The sequence below is a fragment of the Rousettus aegyptiacus genome, unplaced genomic scaffold (assembly GCF_014176215.1).
Source record: "Rousettus aegyptiacus isolate mRouAeg1 unplaced genomic scaffold, mRouAeg1.p scaffold_m13_p_12, whole genome shotgun sequence".
Classification (NCBI taxonomy): Eukaryota; Metazoa; Chordata; class Mammalia; order Chiroptera; family Pteropodidae; genus Rousettus; species Rousettus aegyptiacus.
Genome location: NW_023416287.1, coordinates 43,526,620 through 43,549,564, shown reverse-complemented (window position 1 = coordinate 43,549,564; position 22,945 = coordinate 43,526,620). Strand labels below are relative to the sequence as shown.

Sequence of the window (22,945 nt, the reverse complement as noted above, 5' to 3'; positions counted from 1 at the left end):
CCACAACTCAGAAGTGCAGGCAGGAGCTCACCTGGAGTACACTGAAGTGTGTCTCCTGTTCCCAGTACCCTACCACTTCCTCCAGACTCCCCTTGCAGCTGTGATACATAATGAGGCAAGCTGGGCCTAAACATGCTGACTGTTATGTGCTAACCTCTGTGAACCCACAGAAACGATCTCTGATAAGTAAAAAAAAAAAAAAAAATGTGTATGTATATATATTATTATGTATAACTTGTATAAAATATATTAAACTATCAGTATGTTTTAGGTTTGGAATTGTACAATTCAAAATAGCCAATATTTGTTATGTCTTATTTTTCACACCAGTCAAGCCGGATATAAAACATACCCCCAAATCCAAAGGACTGTATATAGGAATCCCTGGTACTGTGCCAAGCACACAGTAGGTACTCTACATGTTACAGGTATTATTACTAATACCTACTATGTGCCAGGTTCCATGTCAAATGCCCCCTCATAAAAAATGCTGTGAGGCTGAACTTATCAGCTCCCATTTTGTGGAGGAGGAAATATCAATTCATAGAGATAAAGTGAGTTACCCAAGATCACACAGCTAGTCAGGCACATAACTAGTATGAAATGCACCTTGTAAGAGTCTTCTCGGCAGTAGTCCAATCACCTGACATTTAGCATTCTATCAATCCCAGGGAGAGATGGATGGCGAAAGGAGCCCCACTGGACTCTAAGCAGACCACCTTGGCTAATAGAAACAGGAAACAGAAAGCAGCAGGAAACAGAAGGAGTCTGGAAAAAAGATGCATCAAGGATACTTAGTAACATTTAGTGGAAAAATAAATTAAAAAGCTTAGAACACAGAACAGTGTCAAAGTTGTGATAACAACTACCTCAAATTATGTACATGTGGGAAAGACTGACAAGGATCCCAAGGAAAAACACTTTAATTTGATGCATTGGGAAGATTATGGGTACATTTTTATCTTCTATTTTGATTTCTGTTAACATTAATAAATGCTTATGCGAGAGTAATTTTAAATGTTTTCAGAAATAAAGTAATCACAAAGAAAAACAATCAAAGAGTTTGACTACATAAAATTAGAAACTTCTGCATGTCAAAAAAGCAACTAAAATGGAAAGACAAACAATAAATGTTTAAGATGTATTTATAGCAAAATTGATAGGCAAAGGGTTAAAAACATCTTTGTTAATATTAAACATTCTTGAAATTCAAAAAGAAAGCATTAAAATTGCAAAAAGGAAATAGACAAAACATATGGGCACAATTCAAACACACAAAAACACAACCATTTAATATACTTAAATGAAAATATTCAATCTCACCAGTAATTATAAAATCACACATTAAAATGAGTAAAACATCATTCCTATCTATTAAGTTTTAAATATATTTTTAAAATGAGAAATTGAAGTTAGGTGCTGACACCTGTGTAAAACAGGGCAAACCCTTCTGGAAGAAAATATGGGGATATATAATATAAGGTCTAAAAGGGTTTGTACCATTTGATCCAGTAATCTCACACCTGGATACTCTCATGAGGAAAAAACTGGAAATACAAAGTTTAATGATGGTCAAAGGGTTATTTACTTATAAGAAAATGGAAGCCAACTGAAAGGGTCAACAACAATAATGGTTACATAAAGAATTGCTATATAAAATGTTAATAAAAGCATAAATCAAAAATGTAAATATCTCATGATTATATTTTTAAAAGGGAAGAACTGAATTCAGCATAATTACAGAGGATAAGATTAATACACAAAAGTCAGCTATTTCTATACACCAGCAAAAACAATCCAAAAAGAAGATTAGGAAAGTAATTCCATTTATAATAGCATCTAAAAGAATGAAATACTTAGGAATAAATCTAACCAAGGATGTGACTTATATGCTGAAAACTATAAAACAATGATGAAAGAAATTAAAGAAGATCTAAATAAATAAAAAGGCATCAGTGTTCATGGATTGGAAAAAAATACTGTTAAAATGCTCACACTACGAAAAGTGATGTACAGATTCAGTGCAGTCACTATTAAAATTCCAACAACCATTTTTTTGTCGAAATGGAAAAGCAAATTCTCAAATTCATATGGGAATTGCAAGGGGCCTCAAATAGCCAAAAAATCTTGAAAAAGAAGCATAAAGTTGGAAGACTCAACTTCCTTACTTTGAAATTTACTACAAAGTTACAGCAAACAAAACAGTATAGTGCTAACCTAAGGACAGACACATGAGCCAGTGGAACAGAAGAGAGAACCCAGAATAAACCCAACTGATTTTTGACAAAAGGGAAAGGGTAAAGGATAGTCTTTTCAACAAATGGTGCTGGGAAACCTGTATATCCACATGCAAAAGAATGAAGTTGGGCCCTGAATAATACGATATACAAAAATTAACCAAAAATGGATCAAAGACCTAAACAAGAGCTAACACTATAAAATTCTTAGAAAAAAACAACATTGAGGAAAATCTTCATGAAATTAGATTTGGCAATAATTTCATGGTATAACACCAAAAACACGGGCAACAAAAGAAAAAATATATAAACTACATTTCATCAAAATTAAAAACTTTAGTGCATCAAAAGATATGACCAAGAAAGTGAAAAGATGACCTAAAAAAATGGAAGAAAACATTTGCAAACCATATATCTGACAAGAGATTAATGTCCAGAATACATAAAGAACTCAACAACTGAATTAAAAAAGAGGCAAAGGTCTTGAATAGACATTTCTCCAAAGTAGGTATATAAATGGCCAATAAGGACATGAAAAGATGCTCAACATCATTAGACATCAGGGAAATGCAAGTAAAACCAAGTGCTGGCAAGGATGTGGAGAAGTTGGAACTCTTGTGTATTGCTAGTGGGCATATAAAATAGTACAGCCACTGTGGGAAACAGTTGATGGTTCTTCAAAAAGTTAAATATAGAATTATCATATGGTCCAGCTATATATAGCTAAAGGCACTAAAAGCAGAAACTTGAAGAGATTTTTGTATACCAATGTTCATAGCAGCATTAATACACAATAACTGAAAGGAAACAATCCACGTATCCATCAAAAGATAAATGAATAAAATATGGTATATGTACATAATAGAATACTATTCATTCATTAAAAGTAGTGAAATTCTGGCACAAGCAGAAACATGGATGGACCTTGAAAGAAAGCATTATACATTATACTAAGTGAAATAAACCGGTATACACAGAAGACCAAATATTGTATGATTCCATTTATATTAAGTACCTAGAATAAGCAAATTCATATAGACAGAAAACAAAATAAAGGTTCCCAGGGACTGGTGTGTGTGTTTGTGTGTGTGTGTGGGGGGGGCAGTTAAGGGGAGTTATTGTTTAATAAATATAGAGATTATGTTGAGGATCATGAAAAATTTTTAGATATACAGACAGTGGTGATGGATACACAGCTTTGTGAATGTACAATTCAGTGAATGTACCACTGAAATGTACATTTACAAATGGTTAAAATAACAAATGTTATGTTACATATATTTAGTACAATTTAAAAAGTGGGAGGAGGGCAATACTCTGCATAGTGAAAAGTATGTAGAGTATATCAAAACGTCAGCAGCTGCTATTTTGAGAAAAGAAATCTTTGGGTGGTCTCTTCTTTCTTTTAATCACTTTTCTCGGTTTTCCAAATTTTCTTTCAATTACGCTTTAGACAGAAAAACAAACTTTTATGTTTTAACATTTTTCAGGTTTTGATCACACATAGTTCACCAGTCCAAATTTTTCCTTTCCAGATAGAAAGTTCTTCACCTTTCGAACAGCATTTACAAAGGATTTACTTAAAAGGGGGCCATAAGAAAAGGAAACAGTTGCTTAAAATGATTTAAAGAAGTTCTTTGGTGCAGAGAGGTAAAAACAAATGTTCTCTTAGGAGGCAGTCCACCTTGGCCTGGCCACAGGCCCACTGGGCCACTAACTACAATCCATCAGGGCAGCAATCCTTTCCTTTATCTAAGTTTCTCTCCCAGCAGCTGGGTATTAAGTGAGGAAGGGAGAGGTTTCAAAGACCCCTCAGAGTGACAATTTCCTCGGGATGTGTGATAAAATTCACAATTTGATCTTCGACCAATAAATTAAAAAAGATGGTAATTTAAACATACAAGCGAGAATTTCCCTTAAATTTAACTAATTGAAATAATATGAATTCACCCTTAAAAGTACCCTAATCCCTTCCCAGCAGGTCCTGTTTATAAAGCAAATGATATTGACATTTGCTATGTAATGTGCTGGGTTTTTATGCCGGAGTCCAAAGGATCTGTTCTCCAATTTCTGACAAGTAAATAAAATGGCAGAGAGATCAAATAACTCACTAGAAAAGAAGATATAATTTTTTATCTTCCTTTTTAGAGCCTCATATACTTCCGTTGGGAATAACGAAGTCTGAATTCTTATGCAATACTTATCTAAATGTGTCGATTTTATCAGATTGATGAATTTTGCTAACAAAAGGCAGCGCTAGGAAATCTTTTGTGACATTTTGGCCCATTCACAAGGCTAGAGCTTTAATTTAACCAACTTGAGAATTCTGAGGGAGAGCTGCAGGTGTCGGGTCTGAAAAAAAAATCATAAATGGGAAGGCATATCAATCTTTATGATGTGGAAACAAAAACACTCTCTACTTGTTTGCCCTCCTCAGGCAGGAGAAGAAGTGGAAGTAGCTGAATATTGTCTTGGGCTGCATAGCACTGAGGAAGCATCACTGTCTCCTGGTGACTGCTATTTAGTATGGATCAAAAGGCACTGGCCTGGAGATGATGAAGAGAGGAATTGATATAACGGTGAGGTTTGGCAACACTGTGTGTTCGACAAGGTCGTTTTTTCATTTTCTCAACCACATCACAATTAGTCAGTCCCTTGGCCACTTGAGCAACCAGGTAGCTTCTGTCCCACAGTACTGCATCCCTCCCACCCTCACCCTGCCCAGTAGTACTGCCACCTTTCTGCCCTCATGGACCTCTCCTATCAGAATGTGCTGACTGTAGGCAGAGCCAATAGCCTGACAAGGCCTGCTGATTTTCCTGTTAAAGATCTCCCCAGATCACCTTTCCCTCCCTCCATTACCTTAACGCAGGGCCACACTTCTCTCTTTGAAAAAACCAATAGTGCTGCCTCTCCCTGTCTGTCCCCACGCTGCTTCCAGATCCTCCTTGCCACGCCATCCTTCCACCAACAGCCAGACTTCTCTGGAGGAGATGGAAACCTCTTCCAATCACTCCCTTGCACAAAACTCTTTAACAGCTCCCTTCTTTCCACAAGTTGACACTGTAAACTCTTTAGCATGAAATATTGCAAAGGTCCTTTTGTGATCTTGCCTTTCGGTCTCCCCTCAACAGCAATGTCCATCGGTCCATCCATATGTTGTCTATCCATCCTATTTTATAAGCCTCTGTGACAAACATCCAGTCATCTACCAGAATTTATATCCCCTTCTGACAACCCAGCTGTAGCTAAAAAGACAGTCACTAATGGGACATATTCCCTGGATAAATGAGCAGGTAGGACAGTCATCACCAACAGGGTGTGCCCTTTCCAGGTCCAGGACCTACACACTGGACCTTCTTGTAAATGTGAACACAGCAGTGCCCATGCCCACTTTGACCAGACAAGGACACACTCTACAGTGGAGGGCCAGCAAGATGGAGGCAACGTGGGTTTCTGAATGCTGTACAGAACAGAACCACCTACTGCCCACATTAGGAAGTTACCAAAAAAAATTAACTTCTTGCTTCTGTATGCCTCTGTATTTTTTGGCCTCTTGCAACAGTACCTTAGCTTTTACCCTTCACGCAAGCAAGGGCCAGATGAGATCCCACTTACTAGTACTAGAAGCTAATAACTGCCTCTCCAATCTGTGTGTGCCCTGAAGCCTGCTTATGTATGTAAACATTCCTCTCATTGGCAGACCTACTTGGTGTTCTCTAGGGTCTTCTGCATTTTCTTGGTCATTTTATCAATTGCTGCCTGTCTCTTCCCTTCAGCCAAGAGGTCTATCTTGTTCAGAACCACAATCAGCTTCTGGCAGGCGATCTGTCCAATCACAAGGCACTCTGCTGACTGAGTCTGCATCCCCTTGGTCACGTCGATAACCAGCATCATCAGATCAATGATCTGGGCCCCTGGGAGGAGAGAAGACAAGGTTAGAAAGAGAAAAGGGGGAGATGAGCTCAGAAAGCTTCTTGATGCCCTAGGTCAGGAAAAACCAGCCAAATTAAAGTACTAAAAGTAAGAAAAGTGAGAAATGAATTATTACCACATACCTAGCACCAGGCCACAGGTGATGTGCTTTGACGTACATGATTTCACTGAATCCTCATAACCACCGTGAGGGGCAGGCGTGATACCCCATTTAGAGATGAGAAAACTGAGACTCACAAAAGAGAATTTGCCCAGGCAACACGGCTAGCCTGTAGCAGGACTATGTAACTCCAAAATGCACACCTTTCTATTGCGCCAATCCTATCACTTCATTCCATCCAACAGGGGGGGAAAAAATCAGAAAAAAGCTCAGTGTTAGACTTGACAAATGCCTAGAGATTCACCTTTACCAAGGCAGAGAAGAGAACTGAAATGGTGAAAGGAGGAGTTGCGGTGGAGACGGGCACCTCCTATATGGCTCCTAGGTCTTCTACTCACAGTACTTATAGTTTCATCATGCTCATCTCATGCTTGCCTGGACTATGTATACTCAATTCTGTCCTTTCTATTCTAGTTGAGGGATTTCCTGTCCTTTACAGGGAAGTAGGAAAATACAAGGTTCATCTATATCAACATAGCATCATACGTGTATGTGCATATATGTGTGTGCATGTGCATATGTGTGTGCATTGCATGTCTGTGCAAGATTGTAAGCTAGGTTTGAATACACAGCCACACCTGACCTGAACAACAGCAGGTGGACAAATTACAGGACAAATTACACTGAAGGGAAACCGTTATAAGTCATGTTAGGAACACTAATGTTAGCCAGTGAAGTAACTATGTCCTTTTTAATGGAATTTGGAATAACTTCAACAAAAAGTTATTGTTTTATAGATGCAGGAATATGCAAATATTTCCTCTTTGCTTCATGAGGGATTTTCAAAATAAAATTATTGTCATGGGAAGGCAAAGGAAGACTCTTTATGGGTGACTCTCACTGCTGGGGATGGGGGTGGGAGGAAGGCAAGGAGGAGCAGCAGTCTTTTGTGTTGGCACACTTACTGTGTGCACTAGGCAGCCACTTATTCTCTACAACCTAGCATTTCAGACAAAGGGGAGACTCAGAATCACAAGGTCACTTGCTCTAGATCACACAGCCAAATGGCACCAAAGGCCACCAGAAACCAGGGTGCCTGACTCCATTGCTAAAGAATTCTTCCCTGTTCACCAATATGTACACAGCTCTTCTAGCCTCCCCCAAGAGAAACAGCATGTATCTCTGACTCTAAGTTGGCCTTGGAATGTCCCAACTCTCCTCTCTCCCCTCCACAGCCCCCTCTCCTATCTCACTCACCCTGTCAACCAGGGACATAAGTGTAGCTGTGGTCCAAAGGGGCAAGGAGGGGCAGGACAGATGCTCACAGGAGCCCCCATTGGCATTGCCCTTGACAAGTCACCAGGCAGTAGGGCTCAGGTCTCTACAACAGCCAAACAGAAGGAGGATAGTTGTTCTATTATCTACCATGAACAAAGGATAAATTATGTACAACAGACTCACCTTTTTAAATAATGAGGCCTATAAAATCTCATCATCTAAAAGATTCTCTCTCATTTCTACCCAATTGCCAGTTCATCCCTGGAATTCATCTCCGTTCCAGTTCCAGTCCCCATGGCCCAAATCAGGCCCTTGTCAGCTGTTTCCTAACAAGTCCCTTAGTCTCGACTTGTCCTTTTGAAATCCATCCTCCAAACAGCCTTCCAAAAGGAACTTTCTAAAGATACATAATTCAAGAGAGATATAAAAGACATCCAAATAGGAAATGAAGAAGCAAATGTCACTATTTGCAGAAGACATGACTCTCTATATAGAAAACCCTAAAAGACTCCACAAGAATACTACTAGAAACAATAAGCAAATATAGTAAAGTTTCTAGATACAAAAATCAATATTCAAAACTCCACAGCATTCTTATACTCTGATAATGAAGTGTCAGAAAAAGAAGTGGAAAAAATAATTCCTTTTGCAATTGCAACAAAAAGAACAAAATACCTAGGAATAAATCTAACAAAACATGTGAAGTGCCTATATAATGAAAACTATAAGACCCTATTAAAAGAAATTGAAGGAGATACAAAGAAATGGAAAGATATTCCATGTTCTTGGATTGGAAGATTCAACATAAAGCCTTATAGAGATTTAATGCAATCCCCATCAAAATCCCATTAGCATTTTTCAAAGAAATAGAACAAAGAAAATGATCAGATTTGTATGGAAGCACAAAAGACCCCAAATTGTCAAGACCATGCTGAGAAAAAAGAACAAGGCTAGAGGCATCACTTTGCCTGACTTCAAATTATATTACAAAGTGACAATAATCAAAAAATGCACGGTATTGGCAGAAAAACAGACACACAGATCAGTGAAACAGAATCGAGTGTCCGGAAGTAAACCTATGTTTATATGGGCAAATAATTTTCAACCAAAGAGCCAAAAACATAGAATAGAGAAAGAAAAGCCTCTTCAATAAATGGTGCTGAGAAAACTGGAAAGTCACCTGCAAAAGAATGAAATTAGACTGTTGTCCATCACCATACACCAAAATAACTCATAGTGGTTTAAGGACCTGAATATAAGACCTGAAACAATAAAATGCATAGAAGAAAACATAGGAACTAAACTCATGAACCCTGGACTTAAAGAGGACTTTATGAATTTGATCTCAAAAGTAAGACAAGTAAAAGCAAAAATAAACGAATGGGACTACAACAAACTAAAAAGCTTCTACACAGCAAAATAAACCATCAACAAGGCGAAGGGAGAACCACCCAAATGGGAAAATATATTTGCAAGCAATGCCTCTGATAAGGGCCTAATATCCAAAACATACAAAGAATTCATATAACTCAATAACAACAAAAACAAATAATCCAATTAAAAATTGTGAAGAGGACCTAAACAGACACTTCTCCCAAGAAGACATACAAATGGCCAACAAATATATGAAAAGATGCTCAACATCACTAGCTATTAAAGAAATGCAAATCAAAACCACAATGAGATACCATCTCACACCTATTAGAATAGCTGTTATCAACAGGACAAGCAATAACAAGTGTTGGAGAGGAGGCAGAGAAAAAGAAACCCTCATACACTGCTGGTGGGATGGCAAATTGGTACACACACTATGGAAAACAGTATAGAGGTTCCTCAAAAAACTAAGAATTGATCTACCATATGATCCAGCAATCTCTCTATTGGGTATTTACCTCAAAGACTTGAAAACTCATATCCGTAAAAATATTTGTACACCGATGTTCATAGCAACATTATTCATGGTGGCCAGGACATGGCAACAACTGAAGTGTCCTACGATAGATGATTGCCTAAAGAAGCTGTGGTACATATCTAAAATGGAATATTACTCAGCCATAAGAAGAGATGAAATACTGCCATTTGCAACAACATGGATGGACCTCGAGATAATCATGCTAAGTGAAATAACCCAGACAGAAAAAGTTGAAAACCACATGATATCACTTATATGTAGGATATACACCTAAAAGCAACAAACAAACAGGAGAAACAAACAGAGACTCATGGACACGGACAATAGACTAGTGGCCACCAGAAAGTAGGGGGTGAGAGGGAAGAGGTAGATGGGGTGAAAGGGGTCAGAAAGAAATCTAACTATGGGTGACAAGCACACAATGCAATACATATATGCTTTACTATTGAATTGTAAACCTGAAACTTACTGAATTTCATTAACCAATGTCACCATAATAAAAATGGAAGGAAGGAAGGAAGGAAGGAAGGAAGGAAGGAAGGAAGGAAGGAAGGAAGGAAGGAAGGAAGGAAGGAAGGAAGACACATATTTGATTCCTACGCTCTTGGGAGGTTGGGGAGGGAGTAAATTAGTATAATCTCTAAAAGGTCAATTTGGAAACAGCTATCAAAAATACATAGTCTTTGATGCAGCCAAGCCTGCATACATGTGAAATGTCCCTGTAGCACGCTTGCTGCAGCTAAGGTTGAAAACCATGGAAATGGCCATCGGTAGAGGACAGGGTAAAAATAAATAATGTGACACCAGAGAATAGAATACTAAACAGCCATTACAAAGAATGAGAAAGCTCTTTCTATACTACTATGGAATGACCTCCAGAGTGAAGTAAGTGAGAAAAAGGGCAGGCCAATGTAATTTGTTAAAAAGGGGGAAAGATGCGTGTGTGTCTGTGTGTGTGCGCGCGTGTGTTGTATATGAGTATTTGCTTCTATATGCATAAAATATTTAAGGAAAACAACAGAACATTTGGTTCTGTTGTTTAAGGAGCTAGGTGATAGACAGGCAGGGGACAAGGGTAGGAAGGAAACTCCTCACTACATTCTTCTGTACCTTTTCATTCTAAAAAGAGGTGTATACTATCCGTTCAGAATAAACAAAATTATAATGTTAAGTATATAAATAAATAAAACAGTGACCTAATTGTTATTCTTCTGCTAAGAGCCCATACCATACTGTCCTCTGATTGAAACCATCCTCTTTGGTGTGGTGTGGGGACTCTCCTTTTATCTCACAGTCCTGGTACACTCACTCTGTTCCAATCAACAAGCTGCATTTCACAGAACCCCCTCCCACTCCCCACCCCCCTGCCCGGTGCTCCTCACTCTGCTCCCAGGCAACACACACGCACCACACCACACCACACCACACCACACCACACCACACCACACCACCACCACCACCACCACCGAGCCTAACCTACCGCAGGTCACTCCACAGGTTCTCCAGCCACAAGCAAACCTGTCACCAATTACAGGGCTACGTGGCCAGGTTCTGCAGCAGTAGGATAGGACAGAGCCTGCAGGTGAATGGTGAAGAGGAGCACCCTGGGTTCTCCACTTGCATGTTGTTCTCCACAAAGACTTTACAGTAGAATGGCCCCTATACTTAGCCCTGTGGCCCCGAACTCTGGTAAGCAAACTGCACCCACAGAGCCAGGGCTACTCTACCCCACGGATGACTTAAAGACCTTGTCTCAAGAGTAACTCCAGCTACCTTGGCTCCCTCTAGAACTTAAAAGCCATCTCTTACCTCACCCAAACTATTATTGACCCACTGTACATATGAGGAAATTGGGCTTAAGGAAGTTAGGTGACTGCCCTGGGTTCTTCAGCAAATAGCAGGTAGAGAAGAGCTCTGAACTCTGGTGCCGGTTCTTACCTACATGCCACACACAGCCTGTCCTTGCAAACGGGACCACCTCTCTCCTCGCCCACAATCTTTACCCAGCCTCTACTTTACACTGAGAATCAAGGCACATCTCACGCTAATTCTCACCCCTTCCCTGCCTTGCTTTTGTTCCTGCTCCTCTCTGCTCAGACCCCACTTGCCCTGGCCTTCCTCCCCACCCAACCCCACACTGATTGCTCACTAACTAAGGCTGAGTTTCAATCTGTATTCGCAGCAAACAGCACAAGACCCAGCTCCGCACAAGCTTAATCAACTTTTGTTGGACTTACTGAGCAAACAGCTCTCCCCATATCATTCACTTTCTTTACCAGGAATCTGTTCCTTTTCCCTGAGATTCAATTTCCTATTAGTCTATAAAACTATGGTGGCTGGAAGGGAAAAATGATGTATTCCAAGTATTTAGCCCATCTCCTGTCTGATGCCTATTGGGATCCTGGGCATAGGAAATGAAACTGAACTCACAAACCCAGAAATATAAGTGCAGACAGGAACCAAACCCTCCAAGGCCCGTGGGGCTTTCCTCTGTGGCCTCACTCTAGCATCTACAAACCGCCTTTGTTACAGGGGGCACACAGCTCTGCTCCAAAAGACCAGGCTCTTGTGAAAACTGCTACAGCACAGCCAACATTAGGGACTTCTAAAGAGACCAGAGGTCACAACGATTTGACTGGCCCCACTGAGAACTAGGGCACAACTAGAAACCAGGGTCAGCATCAGGCAACTTCCCACTGCCTGGCAGCAGCTCTCACTTAGTTACTCCCATTTCTTCATCAAACTTTTGATCATACAACAGGAAGTGACATAACTGGCCCGTCTTGTCTTTTTCAAAATCCCTAGTATTTCCACAGAAAGAATCAAACAGTGTCCCTCTCAATTCCCATGAACCCAGGGGAGGAAATCATTCTGAGACCAGAGGAACAGAGGGAGCCAGTGGGTGGGAAACACAAGTCAAAAACTTGCAGCGTACAAACAACCCTCTATATTTCTCAGTCTATCACAGCTTTTCATCTGGTTGTACTGACTATAGAATCCTTTAAAGATTTACAGAATAATTATAACATGGGTTAAAGTTTGTCAGTACTTTTTTAAATTACACTTTCCAATTCTGTAGATTGTATATCTTAATCATTTCAAAAATGAAAATAAAGAAAAACTTACAAAGGTCAGCATTTAACAAAGCATAGGTATCTGTGAGATATAATTTTCCTTCTGGTACTAAAGAAAAAAAAGTATATTTACAAAAAGTTTCAGTTGGAGAAGCAGAATGTAAAACTTTATATTTCAGCAACCACAAAATCAGATAGTTAATCAAAATTTGATTTTTAATTAAAAGCTATGAGCATCCTGAAAAGGAGAAATCATATTAAATTTAAAATAAAAATATTAAATTAAAAAAAAGAAAAGCGACATTAAATATTTAATAAATGATATAATAGAAATGCTTCATTATTATAAAATTACAGTGGCAATTTACATCCTACTATTGTTAGGATCATTTGCTAAATGCATTGAATCTTCATGTGCCTCAGCTTCCTCATCTGTATAAGGAGGACAGTGATAGGCCAAGTCACTGCACTACTGTAAAGTTAAATGAGGTAATATATGGAAAGGGTTTAGAGAAGCACCTGGGACACAGGAAATCCTCAACAACGTTAGCTGTGATGATTGTTTTTCCTTCTACAACTATTGCTGTGGCATGCATTCATCTCATTTTAACTGCATTTCAACTCTGCGATATGGGTACCACAGATGAGAAAACAAAGGCTCGGAGAAGTGAAGTGACCAAACTGAGGTCAAGGAACAAGGACTCCATTGGAGTGATATAAACCTGGGCCACTGACTTCTTTCTACCACAGTACTCTGCATCCCTGAGCAGCAATCTTGTGTCTGGAGTGGAACATCTTCTCTGTACGTGGGCAGGGGCACGTGTGCCAGCCCCTGTAGATGCTGCAGGACAGTGGAGCATGTGTCAGGGGTCTCCCTCAGAGTGCAGCTCTTCAGAGTCCAGTGGAAGGAGAGGCTGGAGCATTATAACTCCAGGCACCACCATTATTGCTACTATCTATATGTATTTATTCAATGCTTGCCTCCCCATTTTACGTGCAAGAAGACTAAGGCTGAGGTAGGTTAAATAATTTTCCCCGAGCCATCCAGCTAAGGTGAGAACCAGTCAGACTCCAACGGGTTCAGCTGTCCCACCCCTGAATCTCTGCCATGAGGTGTCAAAACTTCCATCATTGTGTTCCCTTAAAGAGAATCAATTCAAGTGTGTGGTGGTTTTGTGCATTTTAGTTTTCCTCCCTCTGAGATTTTTCCCAAAGTAGGGTGGCCATGGAGTTTTCCTCTTGAATTACTACTGGTTCAGAAGAGGGTGCAACTGTGCACCAGGGATGTCCACTCCACCTTACTCACCACAGAATCAAAGGATCTGAAAACAGAAGAGGCTTAGCAAAGAGGGTCAGGCAGGCAGGGAGCTGGGGGCCAAGTGGGAGGAAGAGGCAAGACCAGGGCTTGGGTGCCCCTAGCCAGGCATCCAAATCATAGTCCTACCAGGGGCTGGATTTCCTTGTCTGTAAATCAGAGCATAAACGAAGGTGCCCCCTGCAAAAGGTTTGGAGAGAATCACAGGGCAGGGCCTGCTGGGCCTTGGGTAAGTAAAAGCTGCAGTGACGGCTGCCAGTGTTGAGCCAAGCTCTCAGCTCTGGCTCAGCCTAAGCATTCAGGGCCCAGCTGTTGCCACTAGTCCGGGCGGCCCCAGAAAGACACATGTGGACGAGCAGGGGAGTGGTCAGGCCCTGGGCCCCCACCTGGCAAAGCAAGTGTCTGACCTGCACACACTGCCAGGATCCCTTCTCTTTACCCTGGCCTCCCTCACCTGACATTAAACATTCACTCTGTCCCATGCTGCTATACAATCATCAGAGTTGCTTCATTCACTGTAGGATGTGCTATGAATTCAAGAGGCTGGAAACCCTGGCCAGGCCCAGATGCTCTGGTGGGGGACCAAAAGGCCATAGGAGGCCCTAGTCCCTGGAAGAGGCTCCAGGGACCTTGACTCTCCTTCTTACCAGAGACAGTCATTTTCATGAACAGCTTCAGGGAGAGGACAGTTCCATAATGCTATTTACCTTTTCTAAGCTCCAGTTCCTCATCTGTAAATGGGGATGATAACTCCATGTTGATTTCTATTGACCTCATTGGAATTTCAGATATGAAGATAGGAGACAGCCAAGACTGATGGTAGATTTTGCTTTGGGGCATGTAAGCAAGGGACCCTGTGGAGAGGGTTGCTGCCCTGCAGCAGAAAGAATGTGGCAAGAACTCAGTGAGCCAGCCTCTAGTGCCCTAGCAGGTACATGGAGAGGCAGCAGAAGCAGCAGCCTGGGCGCCAGCAGGACGGGCCAGTGGAGGCACAGTTCCACCTGTGCCAGCTGTGCAGCCTGAGGCAAGTATACCTGCTCACCTCTTGGAGCCTGAATTCCTCTTCTGTAGAATGCTGAAGCCAGAGAACACATGTTAAGGAGCAAGAAAGGTGCGAACTAGCACAGCATTTGGCACACAGTAAGACAACTATCAGAATTTAGTATTTGTGTCACAACGTCCAGCATAGTAAAAGTCCAAAAAGTAGCCATCTCTTTCCCTATGATTCACATGTATAAAAGGCCCCATATCATTAACAGGAGGAAGAAGAGAAAGACTATTAACAGCAATGTGGTATTAATAGTAACAAGCCCTACCCCAAATCCAGTGGCATCCCATAAGCTCATCACAGGGGTCTTTGGTGGGTACCAGTCAACAGTCTGGAGCACTGTGTTCACCAATAGGCAGGAAATCCTTATTGTTTTAAACTGGCCTACAAACATTCTGCCAAATTCTGCCAGACCAGCCAGGAGACACCTGAGCAGGAGAACCTGGACGTCGAGGTCACAGGACACATTAACAACAAAACCCCAGCTTCCTGTTTTCTAGGTAAATGATATGCCACATCACCAAATGGACCAGAAAAACATATTTCAGACATTTCAAATACTGTAGATAACAAGCAGGAGTGGAACTCACCTAGCAACCAGTAGAAACAGTATGCTGCTTGACCGAAAAGAAACCCAAAAGATGCAGCCACATTCCAAGCGAAAGCCACTGTGGAGTGGGAGCTGGCTTGGTGCCAAGCCCTGGGCTTCAGATTTCAAATCATTGGTTGCAAACTGACACTCAAAGATGCGCAGGCTCGAAAAATGGGTGTTATTTAACCTGCACGGTGCCTCTGAGAATATGAACACACTGCTAACGCAATTCGAAAGAGGGCATATAAAATCTTTACAAATCAGCAGATGTGACAACACTGAGCCTGTATCTGACATGGCTGAAGACCAGCTGCCCCTTGAGATCAGTGATATATTCTCAATTTTACTCTGGTCCCCACAACTCCCTGTTGCCTGATGCCCTGGCGTTTTTACTACCAGCCTGGTTCTTGACAGAATACAAGCTTCTGACTTCTGCTTAACGTGCGTTAGCTCTGACCCTCACCACAACCCCAGGTGGCGGAGACTCTCCTATTTTAATAAAAAGATATTTGAGGTCTGGTCACACGATAGTAAACAGCAGAGACAGGGTTAGAATCTAGGGCTGTCTGACTTTAAAATTTCTGTTTTGTCTATTGCCAGCTGCCTCCTGAGTCTCCTGGGAACCCTATAGCACCCCAAAGAGCAGGTGAAAAGGCCAGAGGATAGGAAGGAGAGCAGCCGAGATGCAAAGGCACACTGCCAGTGTCCTCTAGAACGCATCCAAAAGCAGAGGGTCTTTCAGGAGGGAGTGAAAGGGGCATTTTTCACCACCTAAGAAACCCAGGAAGAAAAGTGAAAAGCCACATGCAGAAAAAATGAAAGTAGACTGCTATTTGACACCATACACAAAAATTAAATCAAAATGGATCAAAGGTCTAGATATAAGTTCTGAAACAATTCACTATATAGAAAAAAACATAAGTACTAAACCTATGGACCTTGGTCTAAGACAGAGTTTTATGAATTTGATCCTAAAGGCAAGAGAAGTAAAAGCAAAAATAAATGAATGGGGCGATATCAACCTAGCTTCTGTATGGCAAAACAAACCATCAATAAGACAAAAAGGCAACCAAATGAATGGGAGAAGATATTTGCAAACAATACCTCCAATAAGGAGCTAATATCCAAAATATATAAAGAACTTATACAACTGAACGACAGAAAACAATTCAATTTAAAAATGTGCAGAGCACCTGGACAGACGCTATTCCCCAGAAAACATACAAATGGCCAATAGACAATATAAAAAAATGCTCAACTTCACTAGGGAAATGAAAATCAAAACAATAAGAAACTACCTCACATCTGTTAGAATGGCTATAATTTATAAGACAAGAAATAAGTGTTAGAGAGGATGTGAAGGTAAAGGAACTCTCATATACTGCTGGAGGGAATGTAAACTGGTACAGCCACCATGAAAAACAGTATAGAGGCTCCTCGAAAAATTAAGCCTAGAACTACCATGTGACCCAGCAATCCCTCTTCTGGGTAAACATTTATTTGTAAAAATATATGTACCCCTATGTTCACTGCAGCATTAGTCACAGTGTTCAAGACATGAAAACAAAATTAGATAAAGAAGATATGGAACATATATTCGATGGAGTATTACTCAGCCATAAGATGAGCCACACTGCCATCTGTGACAACATGGATATATCTTGAGAGTATCATGCCAAAATTAATCAGACAGAAAAGGACAAGAACCATGATTTCACTCCTATGTAGGATATGAAACAGAAAGCAACAAATGAACAAACCAAAAAAACAAACTCATTGGCACAGACAACAAATGAACAAAGTAGACAAACAAAAAACTCACTGACACAGACAACAGTATGGTGGTTACCAAAGGGGAGGGAAGGAGGCAGAAGGTTGAAGAAGATAAAGGAAGTCAAATATATGGTGACAAAAGAAGACTAAACTTTGGGTGATGAGCACACAATGCAATACACAGATGATGCATTATAGAACTGTACACTTGAAACTTATATAATCTTATTAATCATTGTCACTCCCAATAAATTTAATTAAAAAAGAAAGAAACTCAAGAGGGGAACAATGGGAGCGATGTTAGTGGTGCAGGAACAGGGGAAACAAGAAAGGGAGCTCGCGTAAGAAACCAAGGATAAAAATAAATAGCTGCAGACAAGCTCGTCGACGAACAGAAGTGCCTGCCATACCCTGCCAAAAAGGAAGAAAAGCCAAAGCACAGTAAATACTGGAGACTTGTGGCAAAACACCCACAGAGCTGAGAGAAGGCCATGGTGCAGAATGAGGCTTACTGGGTAAGCAATCTTCCTTCCCTGAGCCTCCCTGTCCACATCTGTAAAAGGGAAAAAGCATACAATGGTGATATAGGGACAGTGGGTAGCCACCCAGATAAAACTAAACTTGAGTCTCTACCTTATACATTACATGAAAATGAATTCAAAATATATTAAACTTTTAAACATAAAAATATAAAACCAGGAAAGTACTGGGAGAAAACACACGATATAGCATTTTCTATAATTTAAAAGTAAAAAATATCTAGGTAAGATACAAAACCTAGAAACACATTTTTTTTAAAGAAAGGAAAGATAGACAAACTTAATGACATAAAAATCAAACATTTCTGCATAGAAAACAAACAATAAAGACCAAAGATGACTGGGAAAAGAAGCTTAAAATGTACACCACCCACAAAGGAATACTTTCCTTATTTAAAAAGCTTCTTCAAATTGATAATAAAACTAGCAAAAATCCATTCAAAAATAGAAACAATATCAACAGGCCACACTCAACACATTCACTGAGCCTGTCCTCCTTGCCAGAATCCCAGTGATGAGAACAGGCAACAACTCCTATCCCTCACTGGCCAGTGAGGTAAGGGCAAAAGCACACAATATATATAATATGTGAGTCTCACAGAAGGAGAGAGGATGATAAGTGTCCTGGGGAAAAGCAGAGCAGGAAAAGAAGTCTCAGGAATGTATGAGGCAGGTGAGCTATAATTTTAAATAAACTGGTCTCACTGAGAAAGACATTTGAGCCAGGACTCAGGTGAGAGGGGGGGCTGGGAGTTAGCCAGAGGAAGAGCATTCTAGGCAGAGGGAGGGGCTAGTGTAAAGACCCTATAGATGTCTGGGTGTCATACAATCAGCAAGGAGGCCAGGGCAGCTTGAGGGAAGTCAGATAGGAAGTAAGGGCAAAGAAAAGATACATAAATAGCTCAGACATATAACAAGAGAGATGGAAACTGAAACTACACTGAGATTATAGTTTTTGCCTAATGAGTTGGCAAAATAATCATGACAATAATAAAAGGTGCTGCTGGTTACACATAGACTCCAGGAGCTCTCTAGACAGCCCTGCAGCATGACCCCCAGGTAGAGATGAGGAAATGAGGTCAAAGGACTGGAATGAAGAACTAGAATTCAAAGTCAGCTGCCGCTCCAGAGACCACATCATCCCTCAAAACATTTAGTAACCCCTGCTGCTAAGGATGGAGGGGGAGACAGACAATCTTGTACATTTGGGATGTATGCTAGCAAAATCTCTTTTGAAGGCCATTCTGGCAAAAGCCATCAAAGGTGCAAATACACACCCTGTGACCCAGCCACATCCTACATGCAAAGAAGCCACATACAAGGACATCACTGTATCATGTTTACAACAGCAATTACATGGGGCCAGCCTGATAGCCCATCAGGAGGGAAGCAGTTACCTACATTTCAGTTCATCCACATAATAGAATATTACATAGCTACTAAAAAGTACGCAGTGACTCTATATTCCCTGAGTGGAACTCTTGCCAAAAGTGTATGCACAATATACTGCCATTCCTACAGATTTTGCATGAGAAAGTGTATGCCTAAAGTCACTGTCCTTGGAATTTTTGGAAGAAAATGGTCACAGTGGTTTGACTCTGGGAAGTAAATTAGGTAAGCAGGGACTGGAGTACAAGGAAGATCCACTTCTTGTCTACACTTCATTACCTTTTGAGTTTTTCTTTTTGTCTTTATTGAAATATAACAGGTAACCAGTTGCCTGCATTTATACTGTATAATTCAATGAGCTTTTTTTTTTTCCAATTATAGTTAGCATACAACACACCAGCCTTGACTGTATAGCATATTAATCAGAGATCCACACAAACCTTTAAGTTTTGAACCATGTACATATATTACTAATTCAAAAACCATCTATTATTATTATTATTTCATTTCCCTTTCTTAATGGGAGTGTTATGAGTGTTTTGTGGTTTGGGTGTAGGTTAGATGCTGCATTTTGGGTATGTATAGTTTTGTAATGTGCATCCAGACCTGATATGGACACCAGCACAAATCACCTATTACATCCTGGACTTTGAGCTTGAAAACCATGATTTATGGGACATTTGGGTCATCTCCATTAGGGAGAAGATGAGCATATTTTGCCTGCAGGAAGGAAAGTAAATCATATTTTTTGTCACTGAAAAGGCAAATTGTGGTAGTCATGTTTTTACCAACTATTGCTGGCTTGATACTTTCTGGGCATATAGAAGGATTATATTTCCTGGTTGGGTGAGATTTTGTGAGAAGTTCTTGCCAATGAATTGGGGTGGGGAGATTTAACTGCCAGTGCCAGATCCATCAGAACCTTTGCTGGAATGATCCAGATAGTGGCTACTTCTTCGGCCCCAATCCAGAATAAGGACAAAGAGGTGCCACATGTCCTAATCTGCTAAGATTTGAATACCAAGCTCCACCACTTACTAGCTGTATGACCTCAGGCTACTTATCCTATTTTTTATAATTAAAATTATTGGGGTGGCTTTGGTCAATAAAATCAAATAGGTTTCAAGTGTACTATTCAACAATACATCATATGCATACTGCATTATGTATTCATCACCCAAAGTTAAATTTCCTTCTACCACCAAATAATTGACTCCCTTTACCCCTATGTACCTCCCCCCTTCCCCCTTCCCTCTGGTAACCACAAATGTACGGTCCACGTCCATAAATCTGTTTCTTTTAGTTTTATATCCCACATGTGAGTGAAATCATATGGTTCTCAAATTTTTTTCTGATTTATTTCACTTAACATGATAATCTCAAGATCCATCCACACTGTCACAAATGGCAGTATTTCATCTTTTCTAATGGCTGAGTAATACTGCATTGTAAATATGTACCACATCTTCTTTATCTAGTCATCTATCAACGGACACTTTGGTTGTTTCCATGTCCTGGCCTCTGTGAACAATGCTGCTATGAGCATCAGGGTGCACATATCTTTGTAGATAAATGTTTTCAAGTTTTGGGGGCAAATACTCAGAAGAGGGATTGCTGGGTCATATGGTAATTCTAATCTTAGTTTTTTTTGAGGACCCTCCATACTGTTTACCATAGTAGCTGTATCAATTTACATTCCCATCAGCAGTGTATGAGGGTTCCTTTTCCCCCACAAACTCTCCAAAACTTGTTATTACTTGTCCTGTTAATCACAGCCACTCTTTAACAGGTGTGAGGTAGTATCTCATTGTGGTTTTGATGTGCATTTCCCTAATAACTAATGAAGTTGAGCATCTTTTCATATGTCTGTTGGCCATTTGTATGTCTTCTTGGGAGAAGTGCCTATTCAGGTCTTTGACCATTTTTTAATTGGATTACTTTTTATTATAAAAAAATATTTTTAAAAGAAAGTTTTACATCACTGGAAAACCAGTATTATTTACCACGAGTAAAAGATTTTTTTAAAAAGTATAAGAAAAAGAAAACACTGCTACTAAATTCTGGACAGACAAGCTCCAGACACAGAGACCTTCTCCTTAACAGAATCCAAGGATTTAAAGAACCTCGAAGAGGGAATAACTTTCTTACTGTAGTTAGCATCCCTTAATGTCACGCCTGTGCACACATAAAATCACCTCAGGAACCACTCTCAGTGTGCATTTCTCCTGTTAGGAAACAGTAAATAAGGAGATTGGATTGATCCTACAATCCACTGACAATCCAACACTGGAGACAGAAGAGGGATGGAGGTAGACACCCAATAATGTTTGTTTAAAGGACACAAAGATATTCTGTCAATGATGTTTCAAAACCTGGTGGAGATAACACACACACAAAAAATCTACAGACCAATCTCTCTCATGAACACGAATGATGTTTCATCCTTCCATAAGACTTGCCCTCACACCACAACCAACTGTGGTCAGGCTTGCCAGAGAGCGACTCCTAAATCTGGGTGCATACTTGAGAACAGTCAGGAAGATAATTAAAGAATGAAGGGTATGTGGGAATTTTCCATACTACTGCAACTTTTCTTTAAGCTTGAAATTGTTTCCAATGAAAGAAAAAATATAACTAAAGGGTCAGGGAGTTGGGGAAAGGAGAAAAGACAATTAACATTTATTGAGAGTCTAAGAATGTACCATGGACACTATTTCGATTAATCTTGACAACAGCCCAGGAAGGAGGTATTTATTATTATTCACAGATGAAGAAACTGAGATGTGGAGAGATTTGAAGGTGATTCTCCCACAGTCACACAGCTAATTCAGGTAGACCTGGAAGAGAACTTCCTGAGACGCAGGATTAGTAAAGACAAAGATAGATAACTGGAGACAGGATTAAAGAGCTCTTTCCCCAAGGTCTTCAGAACAGTGTGTCCTGCCTCAGGGAGGGAGTATGAATTAAACCAGGGTTCCCATCCCTATACTAGTTTGTGATTGCTGCCATACCCCTGGATACTATCTTTACTAGCACTTATTTATGTATGTTTAAATCAAGTCATTTTTGAAACCCAAATACATTTATATTAAAAAGAACTTTATATCAAAATAAATGCATTAATTGCCATAAGAAGTTAACTGTAAAGGATAAAAGAAAAAGACAACACAATGTGATGCAATGTTATCAAATGTTAACTGGATGTGCTGCCTGCTGAAGCTTTGAGCTTGAGGCCTGCTCTCTGTAAAAAAGGGATCAACAAGAGCCAGTAAAAGAAATATTAGCACTAAATTGAGTCTTTCTCTTTAACAAAATGGGAAAGATTGGGTGGGAATTGGAAGAGGTGTGACCTTCTGACCCTGTCAAGCAGGAAGGAGTATTAATCACAGGACACCCACCGCAGGCTAGCAATTAAGGAGGCTCCAGAGTTAACACCGCTCCCAGCGCCCTCCTCAGAAGAGAAGCAGAGGCAGGTTCGGGCATTACAGAAAGAGCAGAGGTATCCATGCCTTTGCAGGTCAAAGGCCAAAAGAAGTGGTGGCCACCTCTGTCTTCTGTCCCCAACTTCCACAGGCAGTTTGCCTTTTGCTTCTTTAAGCTACTATCATAGTCTATCTGGGGTAATCTTTTCAGCTGACTTTGCATAACAGCACAACTCCTGTTCAAAAGCAGTGAAAAGAAGCAGAAAATGGAATTTAAAATGTAGAAATAAAATAATTGTGGGCCATGAGCTGTAATTTGATTTCATGCTT

The 22,945-nt window shown here is 40.3% G+C and overlaps 1 protein-coding gene across 8 annotated transcripts in view; it reads right to left on the bottom strand.

The window, feature by feature from the left end:
* Positions 1-22,945, bottom strand: part of EEFSEC (eukaryotic elongation factor, selenocysteine-tRNA specific) — a 233,985-nt gene that overhangs the window by 142,099 nt on the left and 68,941 nt on the right. For all 8 annotated transcript variants that reach the window (XM_036229795.1, XM_016132245.2, XM_036229794.1 and 5 more), the window contains exon 2: positions 5,947-6,154. In XM_036229795.1, coding sequence (XP_036085688.1) covers positions 5,947-6,134 — 188 coding nt within the window. In that variant the 5' untranslated portion in view covers positions 6,135-6,154. The remainder of the gene's footprint in view (positions 1-5,946; positions 6,155-22,945) is intronic.